General features: G+C 42.7%; 1 protein-coding gene across 5 annotated transcripts in view; it reads right to left on the reverse strand.

The window, feature by feature from the left end:
• Nucleotides 1-4957: 4957 nt before the first annotated feature.
• atp8b3 (ATPase phospholipid transporting 8B3) overlaps nt 4958-21058 on the reverse strand; it is a 34482-nt gene continuing 18381 nt past the window's right edge. For 3 of the 5 annotated variants that reach the window (XM_024398430.2, XM_024398659.2, XM_024398359.2), the window contains 7 exons: nt 20467-20653; nt 20069-20292; nt 7792-7875; nt 7400-7654; nt 7162-7300; nt 6917-7047; nt 4958-6822 (listed from right to left, as the gene is read on the reverse strand). In XM_024398430.2, the coding sequence (XP_024254198.1) occupies nt 6568-6822; nt 6917-7047; nt 7162-7300; nt 7400-7654; nt 7792-7875; nt 20069-20292; nt 20467-20653 (1275 nt within the window). In that variant the 3' untranslated portion in view covers nt 4958-6567. The remainder of the gene's footprint in view (nt 6823-6916; nt 7048-7161; nt 7301-7399; nt 7655-7791; nt 7876-20068; nt 20293-20466; nt 20654-21058) is intronic. The other 2 variants (XM_024398515.2, XM_024398581.2) reach the window with 2 other exon arrangements.

Below are 21058 nucleotides of genomic sequence, written 5' to 3' on the forward strand. Positions count from 1 at the left end.
CAATATGTGTAACAAAGACAGATCCACCAACACATACTGGACACATTTTTGAAACAGAGGAAAATCTCTCTCTCTCTCATTCTATCTTTGGTTCTCTACCCCCTCTTCCCCATACCCCTCTTCCCTCTCTTTTTCTCTTTCTCTCTCTTTCCCTCTCTTTCTCTCTTTCTCTCTTTCACTCTATAATATTGATGCGGGTAATTAGTACCATAGACACAAAGTTTCTCTTTCTTGTTACTTCTGTGCTCTGTCGTGCATAAGTAAGGCACCTTGTTGATAAATCAAAAAAAGACAAATGAAAGGACTTTTTAAAAGAAAAAAAAAGAGGGATGTGTGGACCTAGACCAATGAAGGACATCGGTTTTTTTTGCATTATATGTGAATATTGACAAGGAGGAGACATTTCCCAAGACAAGGAGAAAGCAGGGAGATGGATGGTGTATTCTTCATGCCGTTACATGTCAGGGCTGCGGTCTGTACTTCAGCACCTTGTTAATCTGAGCCCCAAAAACGGGCTGTGAAAAGGGGACACAACATGACCTCCACATGTCCTTGCTGATTATATGTGTGTATGGGGAGGGAGGGGTGCAGGTTAAAGGGGAGTTAGAACATGGATGTTATCTGTGGGGTCTTAAAATGCAACTGTAGCATTTCCAACAATGTAGTTAGATTAACTGTGCAGAATAGATAAGACACTTTGATAGTTTGATAGAGCGGCTCTAAACTCTCTTTGCTATAAGCAGTGAGTTTAAAGTCTCCAACGATGAGAAAAATTGATTTGTGGTACACAGTTCAGCAAGGGCAGAATTCAGCTCTATGTACGTGGCTGAATAAATGACCTTTGTTTGTAGTGAGAACCAATGTGGCTACCTCACTAAGCTGAGTGGTTTGTGAAACCGCCACGAATACCAAAGATTACTCCAGCCTGCCAGTCCCATGCTACCCGGGGGACACACACCAAAAAGAGCCCCCCTCTAACCCAACGTTGTTACAGACAGACACACTGACACACAAACAGACACCCTGACACACTCCACACACATACTGTAAATGTACAGTGCAGTCTGGCTGCATTGTACCACAAAGGAGGAGGTGGCTACCATGTAGATAGAGTTGAGTGCCTTTTTTCTTCAACCACAGGTGGGACTGCTCTGGACACACACGCACACACACACACACACACACACACACACACACACACACACACACACACACACACACACACACACACACACACACACACACACACACACACACACACACACACACACACACACACACACACACAAACACACAATTTGTTATTAAATGGCCAGAAAGGGGCACAGAGTGGGGGCTGTGTCAGCATCTTCTTTCATATTGACTTTCCATCTTGATACACTAGAATAAAAGCACTTTATCATGTAGAAAGTCTAGAAAACATTTTCTAGACACTATTTAAATCAGACAAAAATATGTTACTTTGAATTCCGTAAATCACTTTGTTACTGCATAGTAGTTGCTGTCGGAGGGGCTCAGAGGGTGCCCTTGTTTTCTTAGCCTGGTGTTCTTCTGTTCTCCGTCCCTTCACTCCTCCCAACAGAGATATTTTTATGTAACAGAGAGGGAGGAGGTAAAGGGCTTGGCAGAAGTCAAGAGGGGCCAGGATGTAGTTGTAATATCCTACCACTGTATATCATTCTCCCTCCACACTTGGTACAAGCACTAATGCTGCGCGGGGCACCTGAACAGTCATTGACAATTATAGACAGACACAACTTCTCTCTCCCTCCGCCTCCACCCTGTCTACTCTACTCACACATCAACCTCTCCCCCTGGCCAGAGCTAAGACTTGGTAGGCATCTGTTGACAATTAATTCTGAAATACCTCAAACCTTTCAAGTTTATGTAATTAACTGAAAATAATCATCCTAATGATAAAAATGACTATGATTCTATGATACTATGATTCTATGATTCTATGATAGTTAGTTTTGGAACTTGTGACTTGAAGCTTTATACTGTTCAATGTTTTTATTTGTTTGCTTATTTTTCTTTTAGGTTTCCTGTTTGTTTTGCTCCGGCATGCACTTAATGTTTTCATAAAGTAAAGACATTGTGAATGTTTCTGTGGAAAAAGAGGAAGAGACAGGAGAGAATGCTAGAAGAGGAAGGGAAGAGAGAGAGAGGGCTACAAGAGCTACTTAACACATAGATAGATATTTAGCTCAGCTATTTGAGGAGTGTATTTTTAAAGACAAAAAAAATGTAGCAGATTTGGATCGGATAAAAAAAGAAGCATCATTTGAAAAATCAACCTTTAGGAAGATGTTTTTTTACTCATCCCAAGCTTTCTTCTGCCATTTTGTTCTCTTTTCTCCAAAACAATTTCACAGTTACTTTTGAAGTGTGTTCAAGTGCTCCTGATGTTATTAATATATTGAAAACAGCACCTCCTATTGAAAGGGAGGTGCAACATTTTTTTCTGCATGGATATTGTATAACTGTATAGAAACCTACAGGAATGACCTGTGATTTTGTGTGAGAGGAGGAAGGAAAGACTGGGGTGGATGGAGGGGGGTATTTAGCAAAAGGGCGGGCTGGGGTCGGGATTTGGCATTTGTTTTTAGAAATGTTTGTCACTGTTGGATTCTCTGGTTGTGTGCATGTGTTGTTGCAACCCTCTCCCCTCCTCATGTTTTTTATGCATATAAATCCTGACAGTAGGGGGCAGTGTGCTGGGGGAGGTTCCACCCCTCCTCTCCAATCAATCTCATTCAATCTCATTCCTCAGCCTGGCTACTAACATGGTCCTGTTGGTGGCTGTCCTGCTTTTCCAAGGCCGGGTTGTTTCCTTGGAGTTAATCAGAGGGACTAAGCCACAGGCCTGTATGTACTGTATGCCATCCTTCACTTCAGTCTGTGTGTGTATGTATGTGTGCCTGCACTTGTATTTATCTGAAGAAGTGATCTTTCTTTGGTTTGCAATCTTTGTCAAGCGAAATTCTAACATTTACCAACCAACCAGTACATTGGCAACTGACCCCTCCAACCAGAAATGTTCATCTACTGTCAAACAGCATATGTGCATCATCTTCCTTTGGGATGTAAAGTTGCCAGTCTGCCTGCAGTCAGACCCGGTTAACACCCCAGTCAGACCCGGTTAACACCCCAGTCAGACCCGGTTAACACCCCAGTCAGACCCGGTTAACACCCCAGTCACACTGTGCTCTCCCTCTTCTGGTGCCTGTTAATCAATCAGAACCAAGTGTCTTTGTGATGGTAGAAGACAATCAGTTTCAAAACAAGGAAAAGGTCGAGAGAGGACAGGCCAGCAGGGGGGCTGGGAGGAGAAATCGGGAAAAGAGGCTCTCTGGGTCATTTACAGATATACTGCGCCGACAGCAAAAATATGCCCATTACCCACTACTACCCAACACCCCACACCATATCATCAATCTCATCACAAACAACACATCATTACAAACAACTCAAACCAAACAGTTATACCTTACCTCGAGACACTCCTACTCTGACACCCCTTGTCTATATGATTAACCCAATGCAAACTACACAACCCACAATGCAGTGCTGTGCAATGCAAGACAGCTGTTACTACATTTCCCATCTGACCCCTGTCCAACATGGTCTCCTGCTGATCTAATGTTGATGAAACCAGCCATGAGAGATATGAGGCTCTGGCTGGTGGCTTTTGCACAGAAAACTATGCAAACACCTGACCCCCCCAATCTTAATCATTGCTGCTGGGTCAGAGTGTACAAACTTCTATCCCCCACCTACCCTTTCCATTTCATGACATCTGCCCCCTTCCCGGTTTGGGTTTAGCAGCTTCAGTCACTTAGGGTACTGTAGAGAGGGCCTGGAGAAGAGAGGCACTGCAGCACTGACTCTCTAGTGGGAACCAGACTGTGCTTTTACAGCTTTTAGAAAGACCCCAAATGTCATTGACATGAAATGGAGTCCATGCCCAAGTGGGTAGACTAAATCAATTTGCTACATGGTTCAATGTGTTACAATGTTGTACTGTATAGTCTCTGTTCAGGGGCAAGGAAGGCCCCAATCAATCAATGCAGAGACATCCATATGGAAGGAACACTCTATAAAGGCAAGGGCGACTTACAGTACACATACTCATACACACACACAAACTCACTCACCTGCATGGAATTACAAACGAGTCTGCCCTTTGAGAGCATTTGCTAAAAACCAAAGATGAATTCAGAGGTATGACAATCTGACAACTGAACCGAGATAATGCCTAGCTCTCAAAGCTGCTCTAGTTTCCTGTGAGTGATTCCAACACTGGCCATGTAAACATGCCTCCCTTGTTGTTACACACACACACACACACACACACACACACACACACACACACACACACACACACACACACACACACACACACACACACACACACACACACACACACACACACACACACACACACACACACACACACACACACACACACACACACACACACACACACACACACACACACTTGTGCGTCCTGCAGGATGTTGAAGGCCCAACACACTGAGAGCCTCTTGTCCCTCCTCCTACTGCAGAAGCAGGAGAGCCTGTGGATAACTTTTTATTTAGCTTTGGTGGATACTTTCGAGAAGGAAAATAAATCGGAGTAATAACCATTACAGAAAATAAGAACTTAAAAAGGATAATATGGGTAAATTGCGTGTTTTGAAACAAATTAACAAATAAAACAATTGTAAAACATCTGTGCTGTCTCAGTTTGGTTTGTTTTTGCTCTTGAAATGAGGTGATGTTCTATGGGCAAATACACAAATGTATACCCGAAAACATGGGGCACACACATCCTACAGTATGTTGCAAATCCAAACAATCTTCTCTCAATTACTATGCATCCCAAGGTGTATTCAATTGATCTAATTTAACAATGTAGGTGACTGCTGAAATAAAAATATGATTTTTAAACCAATAAGGTGTCAAATATCATTTATTTAGAAAAAAATGCATACAAAAGAGAAAAGAAAAACACACAAATGTAGGATTTCAATTTGAGACAGTTTGCTACAGCAGGAAAATAATCCTGCAACAACAGGAAATGTGAATTATTATGTGGATTATATGATTAATGGACGTTTTGTAGGAGTTGATACATATTTCGAAAGGTAAATTACAAACGTCAGAAGCCTTTTTAAACCTCAAATACACTACAAGTTATTCATTTTCAGCATTACAGGAAATGCACTACTGTCTATATACAAAGTATGTGCATATCCCTTCAAATTTGTGGATTCAGCTATTTCAGCCACACCCGTTGCTAACAGATGTATAAAATCGAGAACACAGCCATGCAAGCACCATAGACAGACATTGGCAGTAGAATGGCCCGTACTGAAGAGCTCAGTGACTTTCAATGTGGCACCGTCATAGGATGCCACCTTTCCAACAAGTCAGTTTGTCAAATTTCTGCCCTGATAGAGTTGCCCTGGTCAACTATAAGTACTGTTATTGTGAAGTGGAAACGTCTAGGAGCAACAACGTCTCAGTCGCAAAGTGATAGGTCACACAAGCTCACAGAACGGGACCACCGAGTGCTGGAGCGCCTAGTGCGTAAAAATGCAACATTCACTACCGAATTCCAAACTGCCTCTGGAAGCAATGTCAGCACAAGAACTGTTAGTCGGGAGCTGCACAAAGTGGGTTTCCATGGCCGAGCAGCCGCACACAAGCCTAAGATCACCATGCGCAATGCCAAGCGTCGCCTGGAGTGGTGTAAAGCTCGCCGCCATTGGACTCTGGAGCAGTGGAAACACATTTTCTGGAGTGATGAGTCACATGTCACCATCTGGCAGCCCAGTAGTTGAATCAGGGTTTGGCGGATGCCAGGAGAACGCTACCTGCCCAAATGCACAGTGCCAACTGTAAGGTTCGGTGGAGGAGGAATAATGGTCTGGGGCTGTTTTTCATGGTTCGGGCCCCTTAGTTCCAGTAAAGGGAAATCTTAACGCTACAGCATACAATTAAATTTGAGATGATTCTGTCCTTCTGACTTTTTGGCAACAGTTTGGAGAAAGCCCTTTCTTGTTTCAGCATGACAATGCCTCCGTCCATGGAGCGAGGTCCATATAGAAATGGTTTGTCGAGATTGGTGTGGAAGAACTTGACTGGCAATGTTCCAACATCTAATGAAAAGCCATCCCAGAAGAGTGGAAGCTGTTATAGCAGCAACGGGGGAACCAACTCTATATTAATGCCCATGATTTTGGAATGAAATGTTCAACAAGCAGGAGTCCACAGATGTTTGGTAATGTAGTGTATCTCCTGCAACAGGGTGATCAAATTAAGATCGTACATCTGTATGCCATCCTCACAAACCACTCCCATATCATCCAACCATCATTTGAACGGTTACACCTCAGTCTAGGATTCTGCTGTCCAAGGTGCTGAACTACCAGGGCTAAATCATGGGTTAAACTATGACCCTATAGACAGGCCCTATTTGCAATGTTTTTACTGCTGTAGAAAATATATTATTCTTGTAGTTGTGGAGGGACCTACACACATTATCAATCCCATTTCCATCTATTTGGATGAACCAATTTCAGGAATATTCTTCAGAGCATCATCGCTCTGTGTTTGGCCTGCTAGTGTGACATTTTCACCTAAAGTTCCCCTCCTGTCCACTGGGGGAGCTGTGCTACGGTGACTAGCTCCAGAAGTGATGAGACGGCCAATGCCTCGGCCCTGAGACATGGCGTAGGAGGAGCGGCGGTGGCAGTCTCCTCTCCTGAAGCCAGACTTCTGCAGCTCTACAGGCCCGTGCTTGGTGATGTGAACCTGGTGGAAATCAGAGAACAGGTCAAACATGACTTCTCTCCACTGTGGGTAATGTAACATGGCCATCCCACATGTACGCGCCCGGCAGTCTCACCCTATGTTTGTCTGGGTTAGTGAGGATGATGTTGAGGGTGTGGATGGTGAAGGAGGGTAGGACAGCAGTCCAGGCTGTCAGCAGGGCTGTGAACCACACCACCGGGTTGGGGAAGGCATTCTGAGACACACCTGATCAGACCACAGACAAACACACCCAACCACCTCAATATTACCACACACATAGTCAGTTCAAGACAGTATAAAATATCAATGTTAAGACAGTGGTAGAAGTGAGTCGTGTACCAGGGAAGTAGTAGTCTACTGGGGACTTCTCAAATAGCTTAGGACTGTGAGTGATAGGCGTACATACGAAGAACAGGCCAAAGCTGACACACATCGCAGCCACACTCCACTTAGTCCAGTGTCTGGTCAGGAGAATGATCTGAGACACACAAACCAACACACATTGTCCATGTCAATACATGTATCATAATCATCAACGATAATCAGCAGTGATGTGCAACTCCATAGAACTGTTTACGTCCGTTCCATGACCTCCAACCCTTTTAACCTCAATGGTGGCTGAGAACAACAATGCTATGCTGACAGTGACGGCCATGGTCTGGTAGTCCAGGGCAGAGTTGTAGAAGACCCCCAGGGGCATAAAGAAGAGAACCAGAGAGGTGTAGAAGGCATGGAGCAGGGTGGCAGCCAGCAGCCAGGTGTTGAACAGCTCCTGTCTCTGGCCAACCTTGTAGAGCTCTGGCCAGCTCAGACTGCACTCTGCACTCACATCCTATAGGAGCGAGGAGATCAAACAACAGTATGGTAAGGGTCAGGAGTGTGTCCATGGCCACATGGAGTAAAACAGAAACTCTGGGCCCCTTGGGATTTCTCACCTCGTTACAAAGATGCCTTTGTCTTTTCTCTTACCTGCTCAAAAATGCCCAGGCATTCTACTGGCATTGCAGTGTAGAACACAGTGTACAGGATGATGAACCAATTCTCATACAGAGACTGGAAGAAAACAGCACAGAAAATGGCTAAAACATTGGGATCTTTTAAAAAAGGTTGCAGTTCCATTATATGATTTGGGGGTATTTGTTTGGGGGGGGTTACAGGTATTTACTGTACATTCATATAATTTCATAATCCATATATTTTCTATTCATTATTTATACATTGTACCTGTGGGCTGCCACTCCAAAGAAGAAGAAAAAAAGAAGAGAACATAAAATAAAAACATTACAAAGTATCATATTTTTTGTTTAATTAATAATAAATTAAGTATAAACAGGAAAATCAAACAAAAGAAGAAGAGGACCTCCCATTCCCCCAACCCATTCCCCCAACCCATTCCCCCAACCCCAGCCAACAGCCAGCTGTAACAGTCTCTGATTGATTGAGAGATTCAAGGAGCTATCATCGTTATGTAACATAATAGATGCAAAGCATGAATATTTACATTCAAGCACTTCTAAATGAATTTTGTAACTTTGCCCCAGAAGCATTCAACTGCAGGGCACTCCCACATCATAGGAAGGAAAGTGCCTACCTGATTTAGGGGACACAGTGAAGAGGTGGGAGTTGGGGCCAATATAATCGTAAAACGTTTCCTTGGTGTTAAATACAGTCTGTGAACAAACTTAAAATGTATAAATTGGTTTAGATTACTGGATGCCAATGTCATATTTTTCCATATTCTGTTCCAGTTAAACAGTCGTTCAGATTCAGTCAGATTTGAGGACCATACTTTTTAATGGCTTGCTCAGAATATGAGTTTAGCAAACATTGATCATTTATTTATAAATTCCATAATTGGGAGTTGAGTTTCCCGAGGGACTCCATAGGCCAGGATAGCTGACGTAAGTTGTAAATATAGAAAAAAGGAGTTGCCTGGTAATGTGTATGTATCTTTCAAATCTTGGAATGTTCTCAAACCATTACTGTCCATGATATCGCCACGGATACGGTTTCCACATTTGGACTGTTGGTTGGGATGTAAAAGGCCTCCCTCCATATTGCAAGGCATTATTGTGAAGTATTGGAGTATGGGCCATTTTGATTACCAGTTACATTGTTTTTCAATAGCCAGAAGGGGAAGCCATGGGAAGCATTGAACTACAGAAATTCAGCCTTGGCAATATATTCATTTCAATAATATTTATTCTGCTGGTTAAAGCAACTGGAATGGGGGGGGGGGGTTATATCCTTCCTGTTTGGCCCTGTCCGGGGGTGTCCTCGGCTGGGGCCACAGTGTCTCCTGACCCCTCCTGTCTCAGCCTCCAGTATTTATGCTGCAGTAGTTTATGTGTCGGGGGGCTAGGGTCAGTTTATTATATCTGGAGTACTTCTCCTGTCCTATTCGGTGTCCTGTGTGAATTTAAGTGTGCTCTCTCTAATTCTCTCTTTCTCTCTTTCTTTCTCTCTCTCGGAGGACCTGAGCCCTAGGACCATGCCTCAGGACTACCTGACATGATGACTCCTTGCTGTCCCCAGTCCACCTGGCCGTGCTGCTGCTCCAGTTTCAACTGTTCTGCCTTATTATTATTGGACCATGCTGGTCATTTATGAACATTTGAACATCTTGGCCATGTTCTGTTATAATCTCCACCCGGCACAGCCAGAAGAGGACTGGCCACCCCACATAGCCTGGTTCCTCTCTAGGTTTCTTCCTAGGTTTTGGCCTTTCTAGGGAGTTTTTCCTAGCCACCGTGCTTCTACACCTGCATTGCTTGCTGTTTGGGGTTTTAGGCTTTCTGTACAGCACTTTGAGATATCAGCTGATGTACGAAGGGCTATATAAATAAATTTGATTTGATTTGATGTGAATGTTATTCCATCTACTGAGGTTGGATTGAATTGATTTGAGCGTTCTGTTAAGGTTTCTGACAATGGTTTAATCCAAGGAAAGAAAAATATCTACTCCCAAATATTTAAAATGGGAAACGACTGCGATTCCATGAGTAGAGACCAGTGGCAGTCGGTGCCGTTTAAGAAGAGGGAGAATTATAATTTGTTTAATGAACATGGACTTATTTCTATTAGAGCATATTGGATGACTGTCATTCATATTCCATTCACCCAGCTCAATGTAACATCGATAGGTTTAGGCTACTACATCAGTCTAAAATGTTCTCTGTACCCATCATGAGGTTGCTACAATCTAGCCAATGAATGAAAGACTACAACGTAGGTGCACAGGTCGAGAGAATTTTGAGTAATCAAGGTGACAGACAGTGACACATTCAATACCGCCTTGCACTCTTAACTGCATCTAACTGATCTAGGGTGTAATCATTAGTCCAATAGTTGCAAACAATAGTTTCTATTGGACGAATTCATGTATGTTAATCCCTGTTATCCCCAAATTCATGTACGTTTAAGCTCCTTCGTTTTGTTAACGTTGAGGGAGAGGTTATTTTCTTGGCACCACTCCACCGGGGCCCTCACCTCCTCCCTGTAGGCTGTCTCGTCATTGTTGGTAATCAGGCCTACAACTGTTGTGTCGTCTGCAAACTTGATGATTGAGCTGGAGGCATGCGTGGCTACGCAATCGTGGGTGAACACGGAGTACAGGAGAGGGCTGAGCACGCACCCTTGTGGGGCCCCTGTGTTGAGGATCAGCGAAGTGAAGGTGCTGTTTTCTACCTTCACCACCTGGTGTTGAAGGCTGAGCTATAGTCAATGAACAGCATTCTTACATAGGTATTCTTCTTGTCCAGATGGGATAGGGCAGTGTGCAGTGAGATGGTGATCACATTGTCTGTGGATCTATTGGGGTGGTATGCAAATTGAAGTGGGTCAAGGGTATCAGGTAAGGGAGAGGTGATATGCTTCCTTAATTACCCTCTCAAAGCACTTCATGATGACAGAAGTGAGTGCTATGGGGCGATAGTCATTTAGTCTAGTTACCTTTGCTTTCTCGGCTACAGGAACAATGGTGGCCATCTTGAAGCAAGTGGGGACAGCAGACTGGAATAGGGAGAGAATGAATATGTCCGTAAACACTCCAGCCAGCTGGTCTGCGCATGCTCTGAGGAAGTGGCTAGGGATAATGTCTGGGCCGTTAACCCAGCCCTGCGAGGGTTAACACGTTTAAATGTCTTACACTCATCAGCCACAGAAAACAAGAGCCCACAGTCCTTGGGTGCGGGGCACATGTGGCACTATGTTATCCTCAAAGTGGACGAAGAAGGTGTTTAGCTTGTCCGGGAGCAAGACGTCGCTGTCTGTGACGTGGCTGGTTTTCCCTTTGTAATCTGTGATTGTCTGTAGACCCTGCCACATACGTCTTCGGCAACTCCACTTTGTCTCTGTACTGAAGTTTTTCCAGTTTGATTACCTTATAGAGGGAATAACTACACTGTTTGAATTCAACCATATTCCCAGTCACCTTGCCATAGTTAAATGCAGTGGTTCGCACTTTCAGTTTTGTGCGAATGCTGCCATCTATCCATGGTTTACGATTTGGGTAGATTTTAATAGTCACAGTGGAAAATGATCAAGTCAGTCACCGTGTCAGTATATATGTTGATGTTATTCTCAGAGGCTACCCGAAACACTTCCCAGTCAGCGTAATCAAAACAATCTTGAAGCATGGATTCTGATTTGTCAGACCAGCGTTGAATAGACCTAAGCGTGGGTACTTCCTGTTTGAGTTTTGTGCCTATAGGAAGGGATGAGCAAAATGGAGTCATGATCTGATTTGCTGAAGGGAGGGTGGGGGTGGGCCTTGTAGGTAGTGGTCAAGTGCTTTAGCAGCGCAAGTACTACAGTAAAATTGTTGATAGAACTTCGGTAGCGTTTTCCTCAAATTTGCTTTGTTAAAATTCCCAGCTACAATAAATGCGGCCTCAGGATATGTGGTTTCCAGTTTGCACAAAGTCCAGTGTAGTTCTTTGAGGGCTGTCGTGTTATTGACTTGAGGGGGAATCTAACCGGCTGTGACTATAACTGAAGAGAATTCCCTTGGGAGGTAATACGGTCGGCATTTGATTGTGAGGTATTCTAGGTCAGGTGAACAAAAGGACTTGAGTTTCTGTACGTTATCACAATCACACCATGAGTGGTTAATCATGAAACATACAGCCCTGCCTTTCTTCTTCCAGGACAGTTCTTTATTCCTGTCTGCATGATGTACTGAGAACCCAGCTGGATGTATGGACGGGGACAGTATATCCGGAGAGAGCCATGATTCTGTGAAACAGAGTATGTCACAGTCCCTGACGTCTCCCTGGAAGGAGATTCTAGCCTTGAGGTCGTCTACTTTATTGTCTGGAGACTGAACATTAGCGAGTAATATACTTGGAAGCGGTGGATGGTGTGCACGCCTCCTGAGTCAGAGTAGAAGTACACTCAGAATACCTCTTCTCCACCAGTGGCGTCTTGGAGCAGCCTCTGGGATAAGTTAAATTGCCATTGATTGTTCGAACAAAGGATCCAATTCGGGAAAGTCGTATTCCTGGTCGTAATGCAAGTGAGTTACCGACGCTCTGATATCCAAAAGTTATTTCCGGCTGTATCTAATAACACAAAAACCTTTCTGGGGTAGTTATGTAAGAAATAATACACCCCCCAAAAAATATGCAAAGTTGCTTAGGAGCTGGAAGCAGAGCTGCCATGTTTGTCGGTGCCACCTTTTTCTAGTGTTGGATAGCCTTAGCCAGCTAGCTAACATAGCATCCCTCTATGCTTGAACCGGGTGTTTGAGTAGGCTAAACTAACTAGCTGCATTAGCTAAGTGAAAGTGAAAGTGAAAAATGTTTTACTAGGAAATATAGCTTGCTCTCTCTCTCGCGCTATCTCTTTCTCTCTTTTTTTGCTTCTCCTTAAAATTTGGGAAGAAATTAAATTGTTCAAAACTGTTCAACTATTATCTTTCTCTCTCTTTGAGGCAACTACTACTACTTTATTTGCTGCAGTGCTAGCTAGCGGTAGCTTATGCTTTCAGTACTAGATAAAATTATCTGATCCTTTGATAGGGTGGACGACATGTCAGTTCATGCTGCAAGAGCTCTGATAGGTTGGAGGACGTCCTCCAGAAGTTGTCATAATTACTGTGTAAGTCTATGGAAGGGGGTGAGAACCATGAGCCGCCTAGGTTTTATATTGAAGTAAATGTATCTAGAGGAGGACAGAAGCTAGGTGTCCTCTGGCTACATCATGGTGCTACCCTACAGAGTGCTGCTGAGGCTAATGTAGATCTTGCAAAACAGTGTGTTTTAATCAATTATTTGGTGACGTGAATATATTTACTATATTTTTATCTAAAAGGGCTAACTTTAATGTTACACAATTTTTATGTTCATGAAATTCACTGAGGATGGTCCTCCCCTTCCTCCTCTGAGGAGCCTCCACTGGTAGAGATGGAGTCTTCCATCAGGCAGTAGGGCTGATTTGGTTAGATCAATTTTAAAACTTGAGATTACGATGAATTTATCCATGATTTTCAATGCGTTTGGGAGTGATTGATATACATTGTCTAGATATGGTAAAGTATCATTTGCATGTAATGAGATTAAATGATCAGTAGATTTGAGGGACATTTTTATTATTTCCTTTGATTGATGAATTGCGTATGTTCCATTGAGAATAAAATGATCAAAGGAGAAATTGGATTGCCTTTCTACTGCTTTTAGTAATTCTGAACTGAGAGGAGCAGATATTACCTGTTAAAACTTTGGCTATGTGATTGGCATATAGCATTTTAATTATATTAATTAAATTGGAACCAATTCCCATATGTTCCAAGACAGACCAGAGATATGACCAATCTAGTCTATCAAAAAAAAAATCTGCATCGAGAGATAAAACAGGTCAAGGAGCTGTTTTTTCTGATGAAGCATTTTACATACAGTATGTAGTAATTGACGGCGGTTATCCAGGGATAATTTATTTTGTTAGTGTGGACCAATTTTGGTAAGTACGTCTCAAGATGGGATGACAACATTTTAGAAAACAGTTTAATATCTGTGTTTATCAAAGATTTGGGGCCATAGTGTCGAACACTGGGTGGCATCCTTACCTTTGTTTTATTAAGGGAAAATTAGTGCTGTATTCACATCTCAAATTAGCCTTTGTGAACGGCTGTGTTAATAATTTTGAGCAATAGTGGACCTAATGGATTTCAACAATTTAAGTAGAGCTCAGACGCAATACCGTCCCATACAGGCGATTTGCCTTTATTCATACACACCAATGCCCTTTTGAGATCATTGAGAGAGACTGTTGAGATAAGATGAGTTCCTCATTATTTTAGAAAGGACTTAGTCAGGTCTGGTGTGGATTTACAATCAGAGACTTTGTTGTCCTTAAGCCATTTTGCCACAACTTTGGAAGTATGCTTGGGGTCAATGTCCATTTGGAAGACCCATTTGCGACCAAGCTTTACCTTCCTGACTGATGTCTTGAGATGTTGCTTTAATATATCCATATAATTTTCCGCCCTCATAATGCCATCTATTTTGTGAAGTGCACCAGTCCCTCCTGCAGCAAAGCACCCCCACAACATGATGCTGGCACCCCTGTGCTTCACAGTTGAGATGGTGTTCTTCGGTTTGCAAGCCTCCCCATTTTCCTCCAAACATAACGATAGTCATTATGGCCAAACAGTTCTACTTTTGTTTCATCAGACGAGAGGACATTTCTTCAAAAAGTCGTTGCAAACCGTAGTCTGGCTTTTTTATGGTGGTTTTGGAGCAGTGGCTTCTTCCTTGCTGAGCAGCCTTTCAGGATATGTCGATATAAGACTCATTTTACTGTGGAAATATTTTTGTACCCGTTTCCTCCAGCATCTTCACAAGGTCCTTTGCTGTTTTTCTCAGATTGATTTGCACTTTTCGCACCAAAGTAAGTTCATCTCTAGGAGACAGAACGCGTCTCCTTCCTGATCGGTATGACGGCTGCGTGGTCCCATGGTGTTTATACTTATGTACTATTGTTTGTACAGATGAATGTGGTACCTTCAGGCGTTTGGAAATTGCTCCCAAGGATGAACCAGACTTGTGGAGGTCTACAATATTTTTTCTGTCTTTGCTGATTTCTTTTGATTTTCCCATGATGTCAAGCAAAGAGGCACTGAGTTTGAAGGTAGGCCTTGAAATACATCCACAGGTACACCTCCAATTGTCTCAAATGATGTCAATTAGCCTATCAGAAGCTTCTAAAGCCGTGACATCATTTTCTGGAATTTTCCAAGCTGTTTAAAGGCACAGTCAACTTAGTGTATGTAAACTTCTGACACTCTGGAATTGTGATACAGTGAATTATAAGTGAAATAATGTCTGTAAACAATTGTTGAAAAAATGACTTGTGTCATGGACAAAATAGATGTCCTAACCGACTTGACAAAACTATAGTTTGTTAACAAGAAATTCGTGGAGGGGTTGAAAAATGAGTTTTAATGACTCCAACATAAGTGTATGTAAACTTCTGACTTCAACTGTACAATATCAGTCAAAAGTTCAGACACACCTACTCATTCAAGGGTTTTTCTTTATTTTTACGATTTTTTACATTGTAGACATCAAAACTATTAAATAACACATATGGAATCATATAGTAACCAAAAAAGTGTTTATATATTTGCCACACATTTAAAAGCATTCCAGGTTGAGAGAATGCCAAGAGTGTGCAAAGCTGTTATCAAGGCAAAAGGTGACTTCTGTAAAGAATCTGAAATATAACATATATTTTGATTTGTATAACACTTTTTTGGTTACTATATGATTCCATATGATGTCTCCACTACTATTCTACAATGTAGAATATAGTAAATATAAAGAATTACCCTTGAATGAGTAGGTGTGTTTCACTGGTACTGTAAGTAAATCAGTCAATTGAAATAAATTCAATAGACCCTCATCTATGGATTTCACATGACTGGGCAGGGGTGCAGCCATGGGTAGGCCTGGGAGGGCGTAGGCCCACCCATTTGGGAGCCAGGCCCACCCACTGGGGAGCCAGGCCCAGCCAGTAAAAATAATTTTTACAGTGCCTTGCGAAAGTATTCGGCCCCCTTGAACTTTGCACACTTTGCCACATTTCAGGCTTCAAACATAAAGATATAAAACTGTATTTTTTTGTGAAGAATCAACAACAAGTGGGACACAATCATGAAGTGGAACGACATTTATTGGATATTTCAAACTTTTTTAACAAATCAAAAACTGAAAAATTGGGCGTGCAAAATTATTCAGCCCCTTTACTTTCAGTGCAGCAAACTCTCTCCAGAAGTTCAGTGAGGATCTCTGAATGATCCAATGTTGACCTAAATGACTAATGATGATAAATACAATCCACCTGTGTGTAATCAAGTCTCCGTATAAATGCACCTGCACTGTGATAGTCTCAGAGGTCCGTTAAAAGCGCAGAGAGCATCATGAAGAACAAGGAACACACCAGGCAGGTCCGAGATACTGTTGTGAAGAAGTTTAAAGCCGGATTTGGATACAAAAAGATTTCCCAAGCTTTAAACATCCCAAGGAGCACTGTGCAAGCGATAATATTGAAATGGAAGGAGTATCAGACCACTGCAAATCTACCAAGACCTGGCCGTCCCTCTAAACTTTCAGCTCATACAAGGAGAAGACTGATCAGAGATGCAGCCAAGAGGCCCATGATCACTCTGGATGAACTGCGGAGATCTACAGCTGAGGTGGGAGACTCTGTCCATAGGACAACAATCAGTCGTATATTGCACAAATCTGGCCTTTATGGAAGAGTGGCAAGAAGAAAGCCATTTCTTAAAGTTATCCATAAAAAGTGTCGTTTAAAGTTTGCCACAAGCCACCTGGGAGACACACCAAACATGTGGAAGAAGGTGCTCTGGTCAGATGAAACCAAAATTTAACTTTTTGGCAACAATGCAAAACGTTATGTTTGGCGTAAAAGCAACACAGCCCATCACCCTGAACACACCATCCCCACTGTCAAACATGGTGGTGGCAGCTCATGGTTTGGGCCTGCTTTTCTTCAGCAGGGACAGGGAAGATGGTTAAAATTGATGGGAAGATGGATGGAGCCAAATACAGGACCATTCTGGAAGAAAACCTGATGGAGTCTGCAAAAGACCTGAGACTGGGACGGAGATTTGTCTTCCAACAAGACAATGATCCAAAACATTAAGCAAAATCTACAATGGAATGGTTCAAAAATAAACATATCCAGGTGTTAGAATGGCCAAGTCAAAGTCCAGACCTGAATCCAATCGAGAATCTGTGGAAAGAACTGAAAACTGCTGTTCACAAATGCTCTCCATCCAACCTCACTGAGCTCGAGCTGTTTTGCAAGGAGGAATGGGAAAAAATGTCAGTCTCTCGATGTGCAAAACTGATAGAGACATACCCCAAGCAACTTACAGCTGTAATCGCAGCAAAAGGTGGCGCTACAAAGTATTAACTTAAGGGGGCTGAATAATTTTGCACGCCCAATTTTTCAGTTTTTGATTTGTTAAAAAAGTTTGAAATATCCAATAAATGTCGTTCCACTTCATGATTGTGTCCCACTTGTTGTTGATTCTTCACAAAAAAATACAGTTTTATATCTTTATGTTTGAAGCCTGAAATGTGGCAAAAGGTCGCAAAGTTCAAGGGGGCCGAATACTTTCGCAAGGCACTGTACCCATTAAAGGGCTTCATTACAAACAATATAGACATAAAGATTGTGGTGGCTGCTCAGTGTGGCATTTGACATTATTGATCATAGTCTACTGCTGGAAAAAAACATATGCGGATGACTCAACACTGTACACGTCAGTTACTACAGCGACTGAAATGACTGAATCACTTAACTACAGTTAGTTTCAGAATGGGTGGCAAAGAAAAGGGTTGTCCTAAGTATTTAAAAAACAAAAACCATTGTATTTGGGACAAATAAGTCACTAAACCCTAAACCTCAACTAAATCCTGTAATGAATAATGTGGAAATTGAGCAAGTTGAGGTGACTGTCATGGTCAAAACATATTGATACAACAGCAGTGTAGATAGGGAGAAGTATGTCCATGATAAAGCGCTGGTCTATCTTTTTAACAACACTATCAACAAGGCAGGTCATACAGGCCCTAGTTTTGTCGCACGTGGACTACTGTTCAGTCATGTGGCCAGGTGCCACAAAGAGGGACTTAGGAAAATTGAAATTGGCACCGAACAGGGCAGCTCAGCTGGGTCTTAGATGTACACAGAGAGCTAACATTAATATTATGCATGTCAATCTCTCCTGGCTCAAAGTGGAGGAGAGATTGACTTCATCACTACTTGTATTTCTGAGAGGTATTGACATGTTGTGATTCACTGAGCTGTCTGTTTGCACTACTGGCACACAGCTCGAACACCCATGCATACCCCACAAGACATGCCACCAGAGGTCTCTTCACAGTCCCCAAGTCCAGAACAGACTATGGGAGGCGCACAGTACTACATAGAGCCATGACTACATGCAACTCTATTCCACATCAAGTGACTCATGCAAGCAGTAAAATTAGATTTAAAAAACAGATCAAATACACCTTATAGAGCAGCAGGGACTGTGAATTAACACAAACATAGGCACAGACACATGCATACACACACACACGATAACATAGGCATTATACACACACGTCACATGGATTTTGTGTTCTAGATACGTGGTAGTGGAGTTGGGGCCTGAGGACACACACTTAATTTGTTGTGAAATCTGTTGTGAATGTATTGTAATGTAATGTTTTTTAAATTGTAAAACTGTGTCACGACTTCTGCCGAAGTCGTTGCCTCTCCTTGTTCGGGCGGTGTTCGGCGGTCACCGGTCTTCTAGCCATCATTGATCCATTTTTCATTTTCCATTGGTTTTGTCTTGTCTTCCCACACACCTGTTTTCAATCCCATTCATTACCTGTTGTGTGTTTAACCCTCTGTTTCCCCTCATGTCTTTGTCAGAGATGGTTTATTGTCAGTGTTGTGTTTATTGTATAGGTGCGCGAAGGGTCCTCGTACCCATGTTTGTTTATATATATATATATTTTTTGTGTTATGTAGGCTGGCGTGGGCTGGCGTGGTTACACATGGTCTGCGGCTTTGAGGCCAGTTGGACATACTGCCAAATTCTCTAAAACAACGTTGGAAGCGGCTTATGGTAGAGAGATTAACATTAAATTCTCTGGCAACAGCTCTGGTGTACATTCCTGGAGTCAGCATGTCAACTGTGTGCTCCCTCAAAATTGAGACATGTGGGCCTCCCGAGTGGTCTAGGGCACTGCATCGCAGAGCTAGCTGTGCCACCAGAGACTCTGGGTTTGCGCCCAGGCCCTGTCGCATCTGGCCGCAACCGGGAGGTCCCTGGTGCGACGCACAATTGCCCTAGCGTCGTCCGGGTTAGGGAGGGCTTAGCCGGTAGGGATATCCTTGTCTCATTGCGCACCAGTGACTCCTGTGGTGGGCCGGGCGCAGTGCACTTGTAGTGCACTTCACTACATTCCTAAAGAAAATAATGTACTTTTTACTCCATACATTTTCCTTCACACCCAAAAGTACTTGTTACATTGAATGCTTAGCAGGACAGGAAAATGGTCCAATTCACACACATCCCTGGTCATCCCTACTACCTCTGATCTGGCGGACGCACTAAACACACATGCTTCGTTTATAAATTATGTCTGAGTGTTGGAGTGTGCTCCTCTAGCCGTAAACTAAAAAAACAGAAAATAGTGCTGTCTAGTTTGCTTAATATAAGGAATTTTAAAAGATGTATACTTTTACTTTTGAGTAAGTATATTTTAGCAATTATATTTACTTTTGATAATTAAGTATATTTAAAACCAAATACTTTTAGACTTTTACTCAAGTAGTATTTTACTGGGTGACTAACACTTGTACTTGAGTCATTTTTTATTAAGGTATATTTCCTTTAAGTCAAGTGTGACAATTGTATACTTTTTCCACCACTGGTTCATTGCTAGGATATCAAGACAGCTGCAACATTTGATAGCAATATTCAGACCTTTCAAATTCCAAGAAATAATGGGTAGCATTGCCATAAAAACACAAATGCATTATTAACGATGGAATTGTTATATTTAGTGTTAATAAGCCCATGGATGTGAAACAAAAACAGGACCCACAGGGAAACCCACCCATTGGTCGTTCCCCACCCAGAACCCCCTCCCCCGTAAACCATTAGTGTTATATGAATGATTCTGGTGCTAAACCAATGTGACCAGTGTTGCCATCTAACCTGGGCACTGAAGCCGTTGAAGAAGCCGAACCAAATGTGCACCAAAGCGAAGCTGCAGGTTTTGTACAGGAAGTAACGCAGAAAGACAGCAATTCGGCGGTACGACCAGCGTCCGTGGACCAATAGGAGCCTCTGTAGGAAACTGAACTTGGCCAGGGTATAGTCAGCATTCTGAACTGCCTGACCCCCCTCTACCCCAGCCAAACCTACCCCTATATGAGCTGCTACAGGAAGGAGGAGGAGAGAGAAAGAGAGAGAGAGAGAGAAAGAGAGAGAGAGAGAGAAAGAGAGAGAGGGAGTGAGAGAGTGAGTGAGAAAGGACATGTTAAATACACCCTGTCTTTGAACAGAAATCATAACATCATTTCACAGTCAACCTTTTTTTCCATCACACTCACTCTTGATCATGTTCACGTCGTTGGCGCCGTCACCTATTGCCATGATGATGGAGGTAGTGTTTTTCCTAACGAGTGTGACCACGTCAGCCTTCTGGCCGGGAGTCACACGGCAACAGAGCACTGACTGGCACAGCCCTGCCAGGGACATGAACCTGGCACCCCACTCTGGCCTGGCATCAAACTCTGCCTGAGAATGGACAAACCATGAACACTATTAACCTTTTGTGTGATGGTTTTCTGAATAAACAACATGATAAGGCAGCCTTTAGATAAAGGGAGTGTTTACTAGACTCAGAGCAAATGAATGATACAGAATTATGGATTATCACTAAGCTATAAGGTTTTCAGTCTTATGGTCTTAAAAGGGAGCGTATTAGCATTAACACCTTTACTACCGGTCAAATATTTAGAACTGTCACGCCCTGATCTGTTTCACCTGTCTTTGTGCTTGTCTCCACCCCCCTCCAGGTGTCGCCCATCTTCCCCAGTATCCCCTGTGTATTTATACCTGTGTTCTCTGTTTGTCTGTTGCAAGTTCGTTTTGTTCGTAGAACCTACCAGTGTTTTGTTTCCCTGCTCCCGCTTGTTCCTT

The sequence above is a fragment of the Oncorhynchus tshawytscha genome, linkage group LG01, assembly GCF_018296145.1.
Source record: "Oncorhynchus tshawytscha isolate Ot180627B linkage group LG01, Otsh_v2.0, whole genome shotgun sequence".
In the NCBI taxonomy this organism is placed as follows: Eukaryota; Metazoa; Chordata; class Actinopteri; order Salmoniformes; family Salmonidae; genus Oncorhynchus; species Oncorhynchus tshawytscha.